The sequence below is a fragment of the Paroedura picta genome, chromosome 8 (assembly GCF_049243985.1).
Source record: "Paroedura picta isolate Pp20150507F chromosome 8, Ppicta_v3.0, whole genome shotgun sequence".
NCBI classification, from domain to species: domain Eukaryota; kingdom Metazoa; phylum Chordata; class Lepidosauria; order Squamata; family Gekkonidae; genus Paroedura; species Paroedura picta.
The window spans coordinates 46,264,006-46,283,989 of record NC_135376.1 but is presented as its reverse complement, the minus strand read 5'-3'; the positions used below and the strand labels follow the sequence as shown (position 1 = coordinate 46,283,989).

General features: G+C 40.6%; 1 protein-coding gene across 2 annotated transcripts in view; it reads right to left on the bottom strand.

Annotated features, from left to right (window-relative positions):
• The window catches only part of CNNM2 (cyclin and CBS domain divalent metal cation transport mediator 2), a 108,194-nt gene that overhangs the window by 20,858 nt on the left and 67,352 nt on the right, over positions 1–19,984 (bottom strand). For both annotated transcript variants that reach the window (XM_077349587.1, XM_077349588.1), the window contains exon 2: positions 3,009–3,152. In XM_077349587.1, the coding sequence (XP_077205702.1) occupies positions 3,009–3,152 (144 nt within the window). The remainder of the gene's footprint in view (positions 1–3,008; positions 3,153–19,984) is intronic.

The window sequence follows — 19,984 nt, the reverse complement described above, 5'->3', positions numbered from 1 at the left end:
AATCAACAAAATTTGAGTCCAATGGCACCTTTAAGAGCAACAAAGATTTATTCAAGTTGTGAGCTTTCATGTGCATGCACACTTCCTCCAACATGAACACAAAAGTTCACGCCTTGAATAAATCTTTGTGGGTTTTAAAGGTTCCACTGGACTCAAATTTTATTGTGCTACTTCAGACCAACATGGCTATCCACTGGAATCTCACAAGAAAATCAGGCATTTATGAAATGGTCCATTCATCTAACTGTAGTGGTCTTCCTTTTTTGCCATCTGAATATTCGGTGTTTCTATTGAAAGTATAAAAGAGAATGAATTTGAAATATTCCCACTATGATGGTGCTGAAGAACATAAGATGAGGCAAGGGCTCCCAGGGACATCACACCTTGTTCCACTGCACAGCTACCCATCTTCAGTTTGCCCATTTTCCTTAGGAAACAGAAGCCATCCGCATGCTGTAAGGGAAAAAATGCCTATATGCATTGCAGGACATCCGCAGAGGGGAGTAACAATGGGCCACCCAAAACTCCTAACATAACATTTTTAGAATGGCTTCAGCATTTGGACTGTTAGCACATGGTTTGCACAAACAATATTGTAATCAAGGAAGTTTTTTTTAAGAGCCATTTAAAGTAAATGAAAAGAGCTGGCTGTTGCCTTGTACAAAACATCACTATAGTTACAAATTAAATACCTTCATAGGATTTTAACCCTTACAGCAGGAGCACTTTTTAAAGATAGCCTTTGAGGCCATAGGAGAAAAACAGGAGCTTATGAAGAGGCAACTGTTCTTTGTGGCGGCAAAAAAGGAACTGAGGGTATGGGGTGCTCCGCCTCTGATCACGTGTATATTTTGGTGGGAAGCCACGCACATGTGTACCATGTCAGGGTGGTAGCACCCCCTACAGGAGCTTAGCTAGAGAAAGCTTTTCATGGTTGGCCTCTGCTTGTGCAGCCCCAATGTGGGGCTGCACTACAAGATGGATAATGAATAGTCAGAATTGTGAGCCTTTAGGCATGACTGAAGGGCAAGAGGCAAAGGAATCTGGGCCCTTGGCTTTTAGCCCACTGCTCTGGATGAGCTTGCCATAACCAACCCAAGGTGTAGCTTATGTTTTTGGCTTTTATTTAAATTGTATTCTTCTAAATGGTCCTGGGTCCTCACTGGAGAGAAAAGTGGGGTTAAAGTATCTAAATAAATACCATATTTGCCGGCGTATAAGACGACTGGGCGTATAAGACGACTCCCCCAACATTTCCACTCAAAATACAGTATTACGGGCCACTATGGGCAGCTAAGTCTATCCCAACTGAAGTGCACCGGGCGTATAAGACGACCCCCCCCCCACTTGGAAGCATGTTTTTCAGGGGGGGAAAGTAGTCTTATACGCCAGCAAAAACTGTATTTATTTTACCTCCTCTGGGCAGGTAACAACATAAAAGATCTACAACATTAAAATTTAGCAGTTTAAATACAAATCTTAGTTTTAATTTGGTTGTCTGATGTCCTTTCTTATCAGGGAAGAGAGGATAGAAAAATATGAGTATTATTATCAGATAACATTTCTGGACAGATTAAAACAGAGGCCAGGTAGAATTTTCATGTTTCTTCTAGGCCTCAACCATAGGCCTGGTGGAACAATTCTGTTTTACAGGTCATGCAGAAGTGTTTAAGGTCCTGGAACAAATCAAAGACTGATGCTTCTTCCGGAGAACTCTGGAGCTGCTCTATGACTGCACACTCAACTAACTTGCCCAGAAAAAATAAGTGTGAAACCTGTTCCTGTTTCTGTTCACAAAACTCTGAGGTATACCATAGAACTGATTTGGGATGGAAGCAGAGAGGGCATTGGGGAGCAATCTCTTCTATAACTTCAGATAGACTGCTATACCAGTCCTCTATCAGCACATCCACTGAGTTACAAGGGACACTGGATCCCATAGTGCATTCTGGAAACCTATTGGATCCATGAGTCTACTTGGATAAGCATAAATTTGTTCTCTGCCTATACATATGTATTGCATACAGCAATCATATGGATTCCAGTGGTGTAGCAATGTTCATCTGCTGGAATTTGTGGCGCCTTAAAGAATTAAAGTGGTGAGTCCTTAAACCAGCACAAGGCTTGTATTTTACCCTGTAACTAGGATTGGGCGCTTCGGCGTCTGAAGCAGCTATTTGCACCTGAAGCAGCCAGCGCTGTAGCACGGGGGGAGGGGGGGGGAGGGGAGGCACAGGCATTGGTGTTCTGGCAAGCACACACACACGGGCGCAGAGCCGGCACCCGCACCTCCCCTCCCCCCACGCCGTGGTGCTGGCTGCTTCGAGCGCGAATGACCGCTTTAGACGCCCAACCCTACTCAGTACAGTCTCCTGCTGTGCTTGTTACACGTGTATTGGTCTATCCACACAGGCCTCGTTTCTTCCTTCCTTTTCAAATTTTTGGGGTGAGGAAGAAGAGATCATACTAACAAGAGTGAACCTGGTTATATGCTCTTTATTTTCAGCCAAGTGGGATGGGCAGAAAGTGGGAACTGTTATGAAAGGTGGGGCAGAAGGGACAGCTTTCTCCTCTCTCTACTCCCTAAAACAAATGATAGCCTTTTTTCATAGAACTGAAAGTTGTCTGAAAGGGAGATTTTAATTTTTAAAAATTTTTATCACTGGAAAATCAGGCTTACTGCAAAAATAGCAGTAAAAGTGGGACAAAACAAAAGGGTTATGCATATTAGGAAGAGCTCTCAGTTTACTCAACACTATTATCTATTATCTAAAGCAGGCTGGAAGGGACAAGGATTAGATCATTTGTGGATTAGATCATTAGTTGCCCCATAGTCTGCATGATAGCATTAAAAAGGTTTCTATAAGATTCCATGTCATGGTGCAGGGATGAGTTTTGAGGTGCCAATTTTAATCTTTAACCAATTTATCTTAAAAATAAACATATCTGAACCATATAGGAGAGGCTTCCTAATTCCCCAGGGGAAAATCATGGAAAGTAATACTCACTGTACAGATCTGTTTCATCTAGAATCTCAGACTTGATGATCTCTTCAATTACATCTTCCAAGGTAACAATGCCCAAGACTTCATAAAAAGGATCCCCTTCCCCTTCATTGTTCACCCGTTGTACTATTGCCAAGTGAGATTTACCTGCACAGAGTAGTAGACCAAGAAATTAGACATTAAAGTAGAGTAACTGATTGGCTACCCTCAAAATGTTACAGAATGTCACAGTATCCTGCAGTACAATAGCAGATGTTTAAAGGGACATATCAATTTGAAAAAATATATCTAAGAATGTGCCTGCCATTATTGTTAGTAGATTAACAACACAATTTAAGCAGAAGGATACTTTTCTAAGTTCATTGAAGTCAATCACAAGGACCAAGATACTTCCACAATTTCCACAATTCGAACCCATTGCCTTGTATTATTCAAGCATCCCTCCCTTTTCCTTCAACATAACCTTCACTAGCATTCTTCACTCCTCCAGTTTCAACAGGATTTTCAGTCCTTTCTATGATGAGGCAGAAAAATGTTAAAAACTTCTGAAATGAGTTAACACCACGAATCAAAGGATGGGGTTATGTACCACAGCTCTACCATAAAGAAACTGTGACAGCTGAACCACTGATGCTACAGTAGAAAAAAGAAAGATTCAATCAGATGAGTTCTAGAGAAGCTCCAGCTTCCTTTATGAGTTCACAGATGATAACCAGCATGCTGTTGATGATTAACCGACATGGGTGAAGATTGGATGTCCCACAATCAGGCAATATTTTTATTAGACTTATTCTATATAGCTGATTATGTCATAATGATTTCATTTTAAATAAAGGTATGTCATAAATTAAATGCCACTGTTCATTTTAAAGTCAAATGTTTTACAATAGAAATACTTTTGAGAATAATAATTTCTATTTAAAAATTACATACACATGTGCCATTTCTATGGCCACTAGTATACCCAAATTAATCAGGAGCTTCCTTGTTAGAATGCAGTAAATTGCTTTCACCTCTAATAACAGAATTAATCAAGGCGCTACTAACCAACTTTGCAAAATATAACTAAGACCTGACAGAATTTCCTAGAAGTTCAGGAACACACTGTGTACTAACCTAATCCATTTCATGCTCTTTAAGGCTGCAATCCTATGCATATGTGGACACAAGTCCCACTGAATCTACGTTTGAGTAAATAACCTTAGGCTTCAAGATTACTATTCAGCACATCCATACTCCAAATAGTAGTTAGAACAAATTGCCTGCTTGCTTAGATTCCTTTATAGGCAGTAACAATTTGGTACATGAATATATTTACTAAACTTACAAGAATTCAAATTATCCTACCCAAGCTAACTCATGCACAAAGAATGAAGATATCTTGGAAAAATTAGACCAGGGAGGGGACCTTATCAACAACCAACATAAACACTGCATCAGGTCAAACCAATTCAGCTCGGTAAACTTCACATCTGCTTTCCCAGGGACCCAACATAAGCAGTTAAAAACAAATTCTTTGTGAATGCTGTCTGTTGAAAGCTAAATTCTTTTGCTATTCCCAGCTTGTGATCATTTAAAAGGAATTTTCCAAAGCAAGGTCTAATATTAGACTCAAAATGAAGTTTCCATTCCACTTACACGATATTCTCACCAAAGTAACTACTGCATAATCTGATTGTCTTGGAGCTATTCGTTTAGATGCAGATGGACATATTTTAAATACTTGGCTAGGCCAACAAGACTTCTTTTGAAGGGACCTTGTTTTACAATATAAACAATTATTTGACAACGATTATTTGAACAATTATTTGTCTTTTAAATAAAGGTAAAGGTAAAGGTATCCCCTGTGCAAGCACCGAGTCATGTCTGACCCTTGGGGTGACGCCCTCCAACGTTTTCATGGCAGACTCAATACGGGGTGGTTTGCCAGTGCCTTCCCCAGTCTTTTAAATATGCACATAGTAATATACTTTTCTCAAATCATAATTACGTTCTTGTAGTAATAATCATGCTATTAATCTCCACTTCAACATCAGAAGTCCTCAGTCAAGTCTGTTAGGAGCTTTGCAACTGTAACTGGCATTAGCTAGAGTATGTAGGGATCACTGAGAAGCATAAACATGTTTGGCAGCAGTAGAAGATCAAGGCTGAACATCTGTCTTCCTTTCTCTGCATATTCAGGTCCACCCAGCTTTTAGTCTGTGGTTCAAGTTTCATGGCCTTCAATGAACTAACTGCCCAGACAAAGTTTGGACAAGCCCTGGTGTTCTATTGATCGTTTAATTATATTTCTGTTTTTAATGTTACTTTGTATCCACAATGAGGAGAAAAGCAGGATATAAATATTTATATAAAATCTAAATGCTCTTTATAAAATAATCACATCCAAACAATAATGATCTTTTGTCAGCAGACTAAAAAGGGCTGTAGGGTATGTAATGGTATTTAATATTGGAAAATTCCATTTTAATAACCTTTGCATTTGTTGAAACCAACAAAGTTTTCTTCAAGGTATAAGCTTTCATGAATAAAACTTCATTGCCTTTAAAGGACCACTGGACTCAAACTTTGTTCTGCTACTTCAGACCACGAATCTCTCTTTGCATTTATTGTTTTAGTTTACTGTATACATTAGCCATCTAGTCAATGTGTCACCCATTAACTTCCATGTCTTCTTTCTTTCCTTTTTATTATTTCCAGGAGGGAAGAGCTCATACTTTAGGTTCATAATTTTTGAGTGTGAGAATTACTTAGCTATTCACAGGTAGAGGGGGAGAAATTTAAAGAGAAAAGTAGGGTTTTTGATTATTATTAATGTATCCAGTGAAGACATGGAAGTACCAAGAATCTAGGTTGCAGATATCATCAGCCTCACCATGAAACAACAGGTAAGGGGTCAAATACTGCTGATATTTAAGGCTAAATGTGTTTTAAATAATTTTAAAGTTCTCACGTGAATTGCTAAAAGTCTGCTTTTCCTTTTCTTTATGCATTTTCTAGTGTAGTACATTATGACCAAATCATGATGTCTTGTACGCAGGAGTGTCTAATTTCCCTCTTTGAGGGACAAAAAATCATGGTATGCATAAGCAAGAGTTTTTAGGAAGTGCATTTCATCAAGAAAGCTGGAATCTTCAAAAGAATGCAAATACTACTTTCAGTTCCATGGTATCCTATCAAGAGAGTGCCCTTTCCTACAAGGTCTAGTGCTGATTTGGCAAAGTTAACAATGGCACAAGTTGCCCATAACTGAAATTAGTAATCAGTAAGGCCCATTATGCACGGAATGGAAGGTCCGCATTCGGGGTGGAATGGCGGCGGCTAAAAACACCAACTATGCATGCTGCAGGCGGCAACCGGGCACAGAGTCAACGTATGCCGCTGAAAAAACTGCGTTAGCGAGATGCAGAAGAAAGTGGAGGTTCCTGGGACCAGGGCGCAATCAGAAGCAGCTCTGGAGTACCCGCGTGCATAGTCGGATACTCTGGGTTTTGCCGCCATTGCGTTCCGTCCCGTGCATTAGATGTTTGCTTCGCTTCTTCCTTCTCCGCGTTCTCCATGCCGCCATTTCAGCAGCCGTGCATAATAGGCCTAACAGAACATGGCTCAGAAAATGATTTCATAAGTAGATATAATCCATTCTCTTGCTTAACAGTATAGTCTTATTCTAATTAGCAGAATATCGCTATGCACACTAATTGAATGAATGAATGTATGTTTCTTTGAAGAGCTTTGATCAAATGAACTTTTCAAACTGTATCAAGTTGTAGAAGTAGGAATATCCCAGTTTTATCTCCAGATAATAAATATCAGTTCCCCTGAACAAAATGGCTGCTTTGAAGAATGGACTCCATAGTATCATACTCCACTGACACCCTCCTTGTCCCAAATCCCACGCACTCCTGGCTTCACTCCCAAAATCTACAGGAATTTCCCAATCCAGACCAGGCAACCCTGTGTAGAAGATACCTGTACTAGGATTTCAGGACTCTTCATATCGCTGACTCCTGGAATAATGGAGCACTAATTTATCCATGCTTCTTGTAAACAGAAATACTCAAGTTTATTTGAGAAATCAGTCTATAATTTGCAAGGAGGGCTATAATACAATTTATGCAAAATAATGTAATTCCATACATCATTCATTATACTAACAATAGCACATAAATAATTGAAGTATATAAATTAACAGACTACTGGGCTTTTCCACATGCTTGACATTCCTGGTTTTCTTAGCAATCAATCTACAAGCACCAGGATCCTTCTACCCCTCACTGTTCCCCTACATCACTCCCATCAAAAGTTCTTTACAGGTGTTAATGACATACTGGGGAAATCTCTACAAAAGCTGCATTTAAAAAGAATAATAAAAAATTAACCCAGACATTTTTCAGGGTGGAGAGGGATGGGGGAAAGTAAAGGGCATGGATTGATGGTGAAAGTCCAACTAGCAAAACATTTGGTGGATTGGAGTAGGCAGAACAAACAAAACTGAACCAAACATTATACCATGAGGCACCATGATGACACAAAATCCATTTCATTGGGCAAAAGTGGTCCCAAAAGAACCAGAAAAAAGGAGTGGAGAATAAGGTGAAAACTAAAAACACAAGAAAATATACAGAAATCATGGGATTAAATGAAGCAGTATGGGGCCAGAACCAACAAAAAAGCCTTAATGTTACACAACATACTATCTTATCAGAAGATCAACAAAATCTACTGCAATATAATAGCTTAGATTATATTCAGTTGAGATTTTCAGTTGTGGCCTATTTATCAAAATGTATGAGGCCTTCACATTCTAATTCACAAAAAAACACATCCTTTTGATGTTTGATCTTGGCTGTCCATAAAGCACCATTTTAAAGCATGCCTATTTTTGATGTTTTCCTTTTTCTTTTACATTAACAACTTTTTCTTTGCAACATCACAATACATTTTGTTCATCAAACAAGCACAATGATTGAAGAATGTTCCAAACTGACACAGCATTTTTATCCTTGCAGATATAATACAACAAGAACAAATGAACAAGGTTACTTTTCAGCGGTACAAAATCTCACTATTTTAGTGCAACTTTCACTATTTGTAGGTTCTCAATCTACTGAATTATATGGAATTAATTACTGATACTGTGACAACAAAAACAGAAATTGTTGCCATTAATAAACTCACTATTACACTACAACTTGTTTAGTATTAATAGTGGTTGGTTACCCAACCTATATTTCTCTTTTTGTATCACTCTTTATTACTACTATGATTTCAGGATTGGTTTTTATTCCAAGTGAAACCTTAATCTTCATGGTGCAGTAGGGTGAACAACCAATGCCAGCTGTTTCAAATAGGATGTCATCCCATTTTGAACCTCTGAAGAACTTGTGCACAACTTGGTAGCTTTGTTTCATCTTGCGCATGAACTGGAAACTGGAAACTGTAGTCCTGTTTAATACAACTCTGGCACTCAAGTTCCATTGTTTCATTCTAATTCAGGCAGAAGGAATTCTTTGGCATATGGTATTATGTGCTGCACTTCTGGAGACAACAGATCACATGCAATTTCTGTCCTCTACCTTTTCTTTCTCTTCCTTTGCAATTCCAGGCCAGCCACATCACTGAAAAAAAGCAGAGAATAGGGTAGGTGACCCAAGACAATAAATACCTATGTACAGTTATCTCAGTCATCCATGAAAAACAAGAACAACAGAGGAAGAGAAGTGATCACAGCAAGCAGGTGACTAACAGTGCAATCTGAATCAGTTACATCATTCTAAATCCACTGAAGTCAACTCTGCTTAGGACTGGATTATAAGGAAGCCATTCTACAACTTATATTTACACTTGTCCCAGTAGATGGAAATGAATAAATGGGAAAGTAGGAGAAGGGAGGGAGAGAGAACTATAAATCATTAGAAATTAAAGTGGAGAAACGAGGCAAGAACAGATGAGTGGGCAACTGAAACACGGCAGCATGAACAAATACTGGTGAGAACATACCAGTATGACAGAATATCAAATATTAAAATTAAATAGGGAATTCCAATAACACATTCCTCCCTCCCTTTTGATTATTATACCCCCAAAGTCATGCACTACATATTGCATAATATTTCTAGTACCCTCAACAACAGTACGGCCAAGATGGCATTCATGACAATTACAGAACATAACACAACACAGCATAACTCAGCTTACCATTGGCAAAGTACCATGAGCAGCGCTGCCTCTTGTGCTGGGCTTCTCTACCCTGGGGCCGCCTGTAAAGAAGGTGTATTGTTGGCCGTCCTGGTCTTAGGAATTCCTCAGAACCTAGCAGTTAGGATTCTGATCTCTCAGGAATCTCAAAGAGTGGATTCTTTGAATCAAAGTTCTTCATGATTATAGTAAAAAGGAGTACAAAGACAGGATCTGTGATTGGCTTCAACAACATTGTCATGGGAGCTGTTCCTGTAGTTATGCAGTAGAATGCACTATACTGTGCTTTGAATGTTTATACAAGGTCTACGGTCTTTCAGACAAATGAGACCCCCATAACAAGGGACATTTCCATTTACTACTTGGAGTCTGGAACACCTACATAAGTTATTGATATTCAGGATTCCTTTAAAACTCTGGCATAGGCCAGAACAGAAGTCTTAGTCCAAGACGTGCAGGCTCCGTGTGGATCCATCTCTGGATTTCCTCCGCAGATATACCTGCAGTTTTCTGGTACCCAACATGGGATTTAATTATCCGGATTGCATCTTACAGCAGCTCAGAAGCATGGGTAGGACCGTCTGCTATTTGTGGTCTTGAAGTTCCAAAGGAAACAGAGAAACTAAATGAATCTTTAGTGAAGCATATGACCAAGGTAATAAAGTTACAGAATTTTAAACTCTTTGTGCTTGACCAGAGGAGAGAGGAAATTTTTGGGAGCCTTCCACAGACAGAAGTGGCAAGTCATTGAGTGCCCACTCTACTGCCTCGTCTACTTGATCATTGGTAGAAACATGATGGTAAAAACCAGTTTGCAGACCAAATGGAGAAAAAATTCATCTCTGCTTTTCAAGATGACAGTCTCCTGCAAACATGAAGTCACAAGTAGCTATCTAGTCTCCTAGAAAATATATCAAATTTCAAGAACAAACTATATTCAACATGGTAGCTTGAGAGGTGGTTATTTCATTTATTTATCAACTTTTGACCTTAATTTACTAATTTATACTAGTTTGTGAAAACACAAATCTACATTACAATAAAACAACTTAAAGCTATGCTAGCAGTCAAAAATTAAAGATAACAACACATAGGAGTAGAGAGACAAAATGATTTTAAATAATTAGAAAATTCATCCAAAGGCCTAAACAAATCTATTTGTGAAGGAAAATTGATTAAACAGTAAAAAGATCTTGCTGAAGGGCATCCCACAGAATTGGGACAAGTACTAAAAATGTATTATTCTCGGCAAACTTCAATCATAACTCCAAAAAAGAACAAGCGGGGCTTTTTTAGTAGGTCTCAATTCCTGACAGATCAAAAACATGGAATATGGAAATATATAATACTGTTCCAAGAAATAAAAATAAAATTCTGTGGTAAAACACATACACACACAAATTTCACATATGTGAAATCTTAATCTGTGCTCACAGTAACTATGCACACAACACACACTAATAAACACCAGCTCATCCATGCTTCTGGAATATCTGTTTATTTTTACTTTGAAAATTGGAAGCTATTATATTTTAAGCACTGAATAATCTAAAACATACAATGAAACTTAATGCCAAACTATTTAGAACTGCAAACCATCTTCCAAACTCTATAAATGTATAACACACTACTGTAATATATGCAAGCCAGCTGGTATAGTGGTTAAGAGCAGAGGCCTCTAATTTGGAGAGCTGGGTTTGATTTGCTCATTCCTTCACATGCAGCCAGCTGAGTGTCCTTGGGCTAGTCACAGTCCTATTACAGCTGTTCTCACAGAGCAGTTCTGTCAGAGCTCTTTCAGCCTCACCTACCTCAAAAGGGTGTCTGTTGTGGGCAGAGGAAGGGAAGGCGATTGTAAGCGGCTTAGAGACTCCTTCGGGTAGTAAAACGTGGGGTATAAAAACAACTGTTCTTCTGTATTCAAAGACATTTGCCCAATTAGAGACAACATGCAAACTGAATTGAGCTCTATAGTAAAACAACAAACTGTTTTCACATGCTTAGAAGTCTGAGAAAACTAATGGACGCCTTATTGCCCAAGGCTTTTCATTCCAGGATGTCAGTCAGAGACATTCTTAATCATTCCCAGAGTATAATTAGAGGGCAACTGATCCAGCAATCTTCTGGGATCAATGAACTAGTGTCATGTTTTAACAGATCTAGGTAATATATGACTCATTACGTCATAAAGTCATCCTTAAAAAAAAGAAAAGCACTTCTCTCATCCTAGTTATTAAATCTTTTTGTATTCTGTGTGACATTAATTTTTATTAGTGGCCGAAATATTTTTGGTGCTCATTTTTGGAATACACAATCCCCACCCAGAGCGCTTTCAAAACATAACATTTTTATTTTGAATGTCTTTGTTTCAATTTTTGAAATCCGAGAATTAAAATACAGCCTTTAAACACTGGCTTACAATCTTAAAAGCTTGCAAGGCTTCTTAAGTCAACCAAGGACAACCTAAAATCTATGTAGGACAAAGAATCTGTCCAACAAGATGGTTGTGCATTCACATTTATATTATCTCTAAGAAATCATTAAAAATGTAAACATTCAAATATAGACAACCCAGGCCAGAAATTAACATCAGAACCCTGCAGTCCTTCTAGTCTAGCCCACTGTTTCACACAACAGCCAACCAGCTGCCCTGGTAGGCCAACAAGCAGGGCATATAAAAAGAGGCCTTCCCTGGTGCTGCCTCCTAGCCATGATAATCAGAGGTTTGCTGCCTCTGTGTATGGCTATTTCCTTAACTCCCCATGCATGGCTAATAGCCAAGTATGGACTTGTCCTCCATAAATCCATCGAATCCACTTTTAAAGCCATCTACACCTGTGGCCATAATTACTTTTGCAGGCATTGAATTCCACAACTTAATTACTCATTGAGTGAAAAAAAAATTCCTTTTGTTTGTCCTGAATCTATTGCCCATCAACATCTTTAGTGGCCACTGAGCCTTAGTTTTATGGGAGAAGAAAAAGCTCTCTTTATCCAGGCATAATTTTATAAATCTGTCATGCCTTCCCAACCATCTTTTTTTTTCTGGAATGAAAAGTCCAAGACACTTTAGCAGTTTCTTACAGACCCTTAATCATCTTGGATGCCCTCTTCAGTACTTTTTCTAACTCTGCCACATCCTTTTCAAGAAACTACAACCAGAACCAGAATGGGAGAAAAATAGTGACAATGAATAAAACAAGAAGGGTAAACAACCAATTTTTCCAAAGAAAAATATTGGGTCTAGGGGAAAGTTTTCTGGTATTTTGACTAGCAAAGCAAGAACAACAGAGATAAAATTTTGCAAGATAAATACACAATACAAGAGAGATTCAGGGTCTAGAAAACTTTCCTACATGGCCTTCAGAAGATATTTTTCTCCACAAATCTGGTTGTTTACTAGACTGCAGATATGGATTTTTCTCCTTGGCACTAACAAGTTAGTACTTCCACACTTGCACAAGACATTCTTTGCTTATCAGCCATCAGAAGCTATTAGAAACATCACAGGGGTATAGCCAGCAGAGGGAGCAGGAAACTTTCCTATGACTTTTCTTAAAATAAACGATATTTCTATGTCAAAACTCATCAAAAAACTGCCTGGAGAAATCCTATTGCCTCAGCTGAAGAAAGATAGAAAGGAAGAGACTTTGGAGGCCAAATAAAGAGATCTTGGGGATACATGGCAGGAAAAAAAGTTCAGTGACAGCAAGTCTCTCGGAGGATGGCATGTGGATAAATTATCCACCTTGCATTTATCTTTTGTGCAGCCCAGGAGATTGCAGGCAAAACAGTGCTACTTTAAGATTATGCATATTTACCCATGAGTATATGCCACTGAATTCAATGAGGCTTACTTCTAAGTAAACATGGTTAAGATTCCATGGTAATTCTCCCAGCAATTTCACTGGGCAAGTTAAGTATATGTGGTTTCCTTTTCTGGATAGTTGGGATTTAAAAATGCTTAGCTTAAGAAAGACTGTGTCTCTTGTTATGTGCACTTTATATAAAATTACACACCTTTTATATATAAAATATAATTTGGTGTACCACTTCAGTTACCCTATATAGATTTACTCCACTCTAGTTATTTCAGCCTCTTGTGACACAGGGTGGTAAGGCAGCCGACATGCTGTCTGAAGCTCTGACCATGAGGCTGGGAGTTCAGTCCCAGCAGCCGGCTCAAGGTCGACTCAGCCTTCCATCCTTCCGAGGTCGGTAAAATGAGTACCCAGCTTGCTGGGGGGTAAACAGTAATGACTGGGGAAGGCACTGGCAAACCACCCCATATTGAGTCTGCCATGAAAACGCTGGAGGGCGTCACCCCAAGGGTCAGACATGACCCGGTGCTTGCACAGGGGATATCTTTACCTTTTCGTTATTTCAGTTGACTTAGACTGAAAGTAATTGCACAGGACTGAACTACATATTATGATAAATACTAGCTTCAAAGCCCATTCCTAAGAACGGGCTTTGAAAGGGTCCCCTCCCGTGGCCCCCAGCCAGGAAGCTTAAGGTGGCTTTGGGTTGCAGCTTGCAGCCGGATCAAGTGGGGTGGGCGGGGGCTGGCCAGTTCATTAGCAGTCCTGGGACAGAGCTCCTTGGCAGGCGGTCAGCAGGCCAGGAGGCCCTCGCTAGCAGGCCCTCCAACATGATCCTTTGCCCAGGGCCCTCTCCCCTTACCTGCTGCTGGCTCCAGGCACTGAGTCATGTCTGAAAGCAAACAGGCTAGAGTCCAGGGACAGAGGGCAGGAGCTGCAGGCACAGGGCCAATCAGGGTACAGCCAGGCTGCACCCTGATTGGCCCTATTCCAACTTGGACAGCTGGACACGTTCCACCCCCCAGGCTGTTTCGCAAATATATAGAGGAGCCATGGATAAGGATAGCCATAAGATTTGAAATGTGAGATTCTTTAAAATTTAGAAATGTATTAACTGTAAAGCTTCAATAGATTTGTTATGCCTTAAGATGCTACAAGACTTTCTGGACTAATTATCACAGACTTCTAATCTGGCGAGCCAGGTTTGATTCCGTGCTCCCCCCACATGCAACCAGCTGGGTGACCATGGGCTTGCCACAGCACTGAGAAAGCTGTTCTGACCAACCAGTAATATCAGGGGTCTCTCAGCCTCATCCACCTCACAGGGTATCTGTTGTGGGGAGAGGAAAGAGAAGGAGCCTGTAAGCCGCTTTGAGATTCCTTTGGATAGAGAAAAGTGGTATATAAGAACCTCCTTCCACTCCCCCTTCTTCACTGTGTGAGGAAGGATGCTGAACTATATAGACTGCTGGTCTGATCTAGCAGAAAACTTCTTAAGAGCTCCAGTTTGATCTTGTCCCTGGAATGGTAGTTTTCTATGCATACAACATTCAAAGATTTCTGCAGTGTTATGCCCTAGAACAGTGGTCCCCAACCTTTTTATCACCGGGGACCCATCAACGCTTAACAATTTTACTGAGGCCCGGGGGGTAGTCTTTTGCTGAGGGATGCCGTCGCCTGAGCCCCTGTTCCACTTGCTTTCTGCCAGCACCCCTGACTTCCTGCTACCTGCTGGGGGGCCTTGCCAGTAGCAGCTGCACAGTGCCACGCCAAGGGGGAGCCCCAGCCATACCAGCCGCTGGAGGGCACCAAAGGTGAGCTGGTGGCAGAATGGCAGGGCAGCCCCCGAGGCAGCAGCTGGGCAGGAGGACGAGGATGAGCCGCAGCCCGGTACTGACTGATCCACTGCCCTAGAAGGTCAACTAAAGCTGAAAGGGTAACAGGCTGAAAGAGTTTGAGAGAAACACACTTTAGATAGAAGCCATGACAAAACACGTGCAACACATCTAAAGAATTAGTGCATGGTATCTTTCGTATTCAAATGAGAAAAAGCACTAGTTCTCCTATCCATCAAAGGCCAGGCAGACAATGGAAATGTTCAAAAAACTGAGCAATAAATATTATTTATCTATCTATTTATTTATTTAATTTCTAGACTGCCCCTCTCTGTGAACAGGCTTTGGGACAGTTGACACTATAAAACTCATGCTAAGCTAAAATACCGGTGGATAATTGTCAATGCAGGTAGGAGTAAGGGTGCCAACAGTTAATTAGTAGAGTTAACATTGAATTAATCCCAGTTCTAGTTTCCCATAGTAGGAAAGGGGAGAGAAGGGGAGGGAGGCCCATTTCAGTATTCCATTTACTTATTTTAGTCTCAACCCTATGTATGCTGTCTTGTAGTACCAAGACAGAAAACAATGCCTAAGAATTTTGACTGTTCCAATGTATACTACCAGCTCATTTTCTATAAAAAGGGGGACCGCCAGATTGGTAAAAACAAATATAGGAGTAAAAAGATATTTCACATATACAAGTATTGCTTCAACTCAGTGGAAAGAACTATGGAGTAGTTCCTACAAGCTGTTCATGAGAAAATCTCCAGAACCCTGGGGACAATGCAAGCCACCCATTTTCCATTCTTCCCAGAGTATTTAAAGACTTTCCCATCTTATTTTTGTTCATCTTTATTTTCCTATAAATAAAGATAGTGCAAAAGACATCCATCTCTTCATCTTTTCTGATGGTAACATACATATGTTGGAATGTTTTTCTTGTGAATGATAAGCAATGAGAGCCAGTCTGAAGCAAAGAATATGGGGGCTTAAACCCAGACTGATAGGGTAGATGGGAGCTTTCTCATCCTTCCCAAGAGACAGGTAACTTTTTTCTAGACCAAAAGGTTGTGTTTTGGAAACAAATGTATCTATTTCTGTCATTTCCTTCAGACTTACAGTCTTTGTGCACTAGATAAGCAGGCCTGACTATGCTGTCTGAGAATGGCTGATGGGCCCCCTGAAAATATTCCTAATCTAAATTTGATGCTGTGAAAATGGAAAGTGTATCCTGCTGCTAAGCACAAGTCTTAGTAGAGTAATGCTACAGTATACATGTTTTTCTTTCATGGCTACTTCTTTATTCTAGAGTCTAATAATCAAGTATTAATAATAAAATAAACCTGACTCAAAAGGAAAAGGACCATTCACAGTAAGTAATCAATGGTTGTTCTCCCTATAAAGGACCAGTGCACCTGGGCTTTAATAGACCTCTTAAAGGGCTTCAATACTTGGTTTCTACATGCTTCAATTCTACAAAAGTGAGACAGCTATATTTATTCCTCGTAAATACAGCAACAATAGATGCAGGTGGGTAGCCATGTTGGTCTGAAGCAGCAGAACAAAGTTTCAGTCCAACCTTTAAGATCAACAAATTTTATTATGGATATGAGCTTTTGTGTACATGGTATCTGAAGAAGTACACATACATAAAGAAGCTTATAGTCAGAATAAAACTTTGTTGGTCTTAAAGGTGACACTTTGTTCTATAGCAATACAGTTTCTTAGCCTCTTAAAAGAAATCTATCAATCCTAATTAACAAACTATTCCTATACGCTCCTTTACAGATAGCTCTCCTCCACTCCACTTCAGATCTGGACATATCGACAGAGGAAACGGGGGTTCCACCAGCATTTGAATTATAGCAGCTAACCATGGTCGTCTTGGCCAGTTTGGTGCTATTAGAATAACATTTGCTTCTCTGTCTTTTATTTTTCTGAGTAGTCTTGACATCACTGGAAGGGGTGGAAATGCACATAGGAGTCTGTCCGGTCATCTCTCTGATAGTGTGTCCACTAAGTCTGCTTTGGGGTGTTGATATCATGGGAGAGCTCTGAATTGGTAATGTTTTCCTTCTATGCAGAACCTTAGGTACTTTCTGTGCTTTGGAAAGATTGGAATATGAAGATATGCTTCCTTGAGATCTAGAGATGTTAGGAAGCCTTCGGGTCCTAGACATTCTGGCCTATTATGCATGGCCGCCATAATGGCGGTTGGCAGTCGCATGGAAAACGTGGAGGAGAAGAAGTGAGGCAAACCACAAATGCACGGGATGGAACGCAATGGCGGCAAAACCTGGAGCAGCTGCCGGCTGCGGCCGAGGAGGCGGTGATGTGGAGCAAACAGGAAGGGAGGCAAGCGCAGTGCTGACCGAGGCTGGGCCACCAAGCAGGACGGTCACGGCACACGCAGTCGCAGGCCCTGCCGGCGGAACCAAAGGGCATGGAAGGGGAGAGAGCAAGCACACCCAGAAGCCCTGTACACTAGTGGCCCCCAACCTTTTTATCACCGGGGACCGGTCTACGCTTGACAATTTTACTGAGGCCCGGCGGGAAGTGGTAGTCTTTTGTTGCCGCTGCCTGAGCCCCTGCTCCACTTGCTTTCCTGGCAGTTGTTGTTGTTGTTGTTCCAAGAACTTCTTCTATTGTTTGACTTATATCTAGCTAAGGTGTTCTGCATGCGAAAGGAAGTATGTTTCCTTCACACATGCCTAGGCATGCCTTTATATTTGTCTCTAGTTTCTACCAAAATATTTTCCAAATGATCTCCAAAGAGCTTATTCCCTTGGAAGGGGTATGCCGTTACTATTGTTTTCGATTGATATTCAGCCTGCCAAGCTTTGAGCCAGAGCAGGCGTCTAGACACATTGATGCCAGAGACCTTGCCAGAAAAATTACTATATCCAGTGCTGTGTCTGCAGAAAAGGAAGCTCCTTTTTGAATTCTATTTATTCCTTCTGTATTTCTTTTCTCTGTCTCTAGTCAGTTAAAAGAGCCTTCTACTCCAGGCTATGATAGCTTTATTCACTATAGATGTTGCTGTGGCTGCTTTTATTGCCATGGCTATGCTTTCGTGGGTGCAGTGTGGGTGCAGGGTGCAGTCTCTGGGCAGTGTGGGAATTCGCAGAATCATAACGTTGGAAGGGACTTCCACGGTCATCTAGTGCAGTGGTCCCCAACCTGCGGGCCGCGGCCCGGTGCCGGACTGCGAAGGCCATGGCACCGGGCCGCGGCTCCCTCTCCCCGCCCCCCCCTCCACAGTAAAAAACTTCCCAGGCCGCAAGTTTGCGGCCCGGGAAGCTTCTTACTGCGGGAGGGCGGGGAGAGGGAATCAGGGCCGGCTGCGGCCCTGCGGGCGCGGCCCAATGCGCGGGCGCGGCCGGTGCGTGGGCGTTGTCCGCGCGGGCTGCGGGCCGCGCCCCGATGCCCTGCCGGTCCCCAACCTCAGAAAGGTTGGGGACCACTGATCTAGTGTAACTAAGTAAGGGTCTGAGTCTTTTTTTTTCATCCTGATACAGGATGTGTGTTTCTAAATCAGACAAAGGACAGAAATGTTGAAATGAAAGATCCTAGGTACCATACTTAAATCTCTATTATCACATAATCTCATCTATTATGCATCTTCATTCGAGCCAGCCCTTCCAGACAATTAACACTCCCACCGTGCCCTCTCTCTACCTATATGCAATGGTTGAGGATATTCTGTTTCACTGTATCTGAGAAAGTGCAGAAGCACATAAAAGCTTGTGCTATATTATATCTTGACTAAAACTTTGTTGGTCTTAAAAGTGCCACTAAACTCAAACTTTGTTATGATAACAGGTATAACATAGCTGTTCCTTGGTGTAAATGTGACTTTTAATTCTTTGGTGTTTCAGCCAGTGTTAAACAACTTTATATTACTTAGGCATAGGGATTTTCAGTTAACTTAATAATACTGTAGATTATGGTCACTGTTGGGAAAACCCCCCCCAACATGCCCCAAAGCAATACTGCATTTTGCTAATGAGAACTGCTCTGCCAATCTTCAGTCTGTTTACATGCACAAACATCGGTTCTACCCTATATTCCAACTCTAATACATCCATCAGTATGCAGAAAACTAACAATATGTCTGAACTATATGCAAACTCTTTCACTAGGCAATCATGACAAAATTCAGCATCTTAAGAGTCTAATTCTGAAATTCACCATCATATATAAAGGAAAGCATTGATACAGGTAAGTAATTTTTAATCATTTACAAGCTCAGAAAGGGATTTAATGGATGAATAAAAGAGAGAAGCAGTATGGTTGGAGATGTCAGGAGGACAACTGCTGATAATACTTCTATTGTTAGTAGTTAGACTGCCATGTTATGGCAAACTAGCAGACCTAGAATTTAGGAAACTTTTTGATTTATTTTCTGAAATCTAAATATGAGGAAGTTCGTACATTATTAGAAAAACATAATTCGTGACAATTACTGTTGTACTTCACTTTAAAAAAAGGGTATATGTGAAATAGTTTGTTAACCCTTAAAATTCACACTGACCTCTTTGCTTTCCATTGTGGCTGCAATTTTCCAGCAGTTTAAGCTCGTTTGGTTTAATTGCTCCACCATGGAGCTGCAGATGGAAAATGTTACTGGGATGTTTGTTCCATTCAGAGCAATTTAGGCAGTACTGCTTGCGTCAAGCTCTACCTGCCTACATGGGTAAGTGTCATTGACCTTCCATCTAGAATGTTTTACTAGGTATGCCTGCCTACAATACGTTTACAGCACACTATGTCCTGGTAACAGACTCAGATTGCCATCAGGATATATACATACTGTGTAGAAGAATGCACTTCCTAAATACCTTAAGAAAGTTCAGGTGTTAGAATTATGAGTTTCTAGGTTACAACTGTGAACAGCTTTTTGTTATACACACTATTTAAAAACAGCATATTTTAAAAGAAAACTTTTTCATTTAAGGTTTGCAATTCCAAAATTTCTCAAAGACGTTTCTGAAGCATATTTCTAGCATGTACTGTGAATATCACTAAATTAAACAAAAGCAAGTACAGACAAGAATCCATAAAAAACTAGTCAAAGACTGATTATGCACAATGGGAAAAGGCCGGGCCGGCGCTCACATGGCAG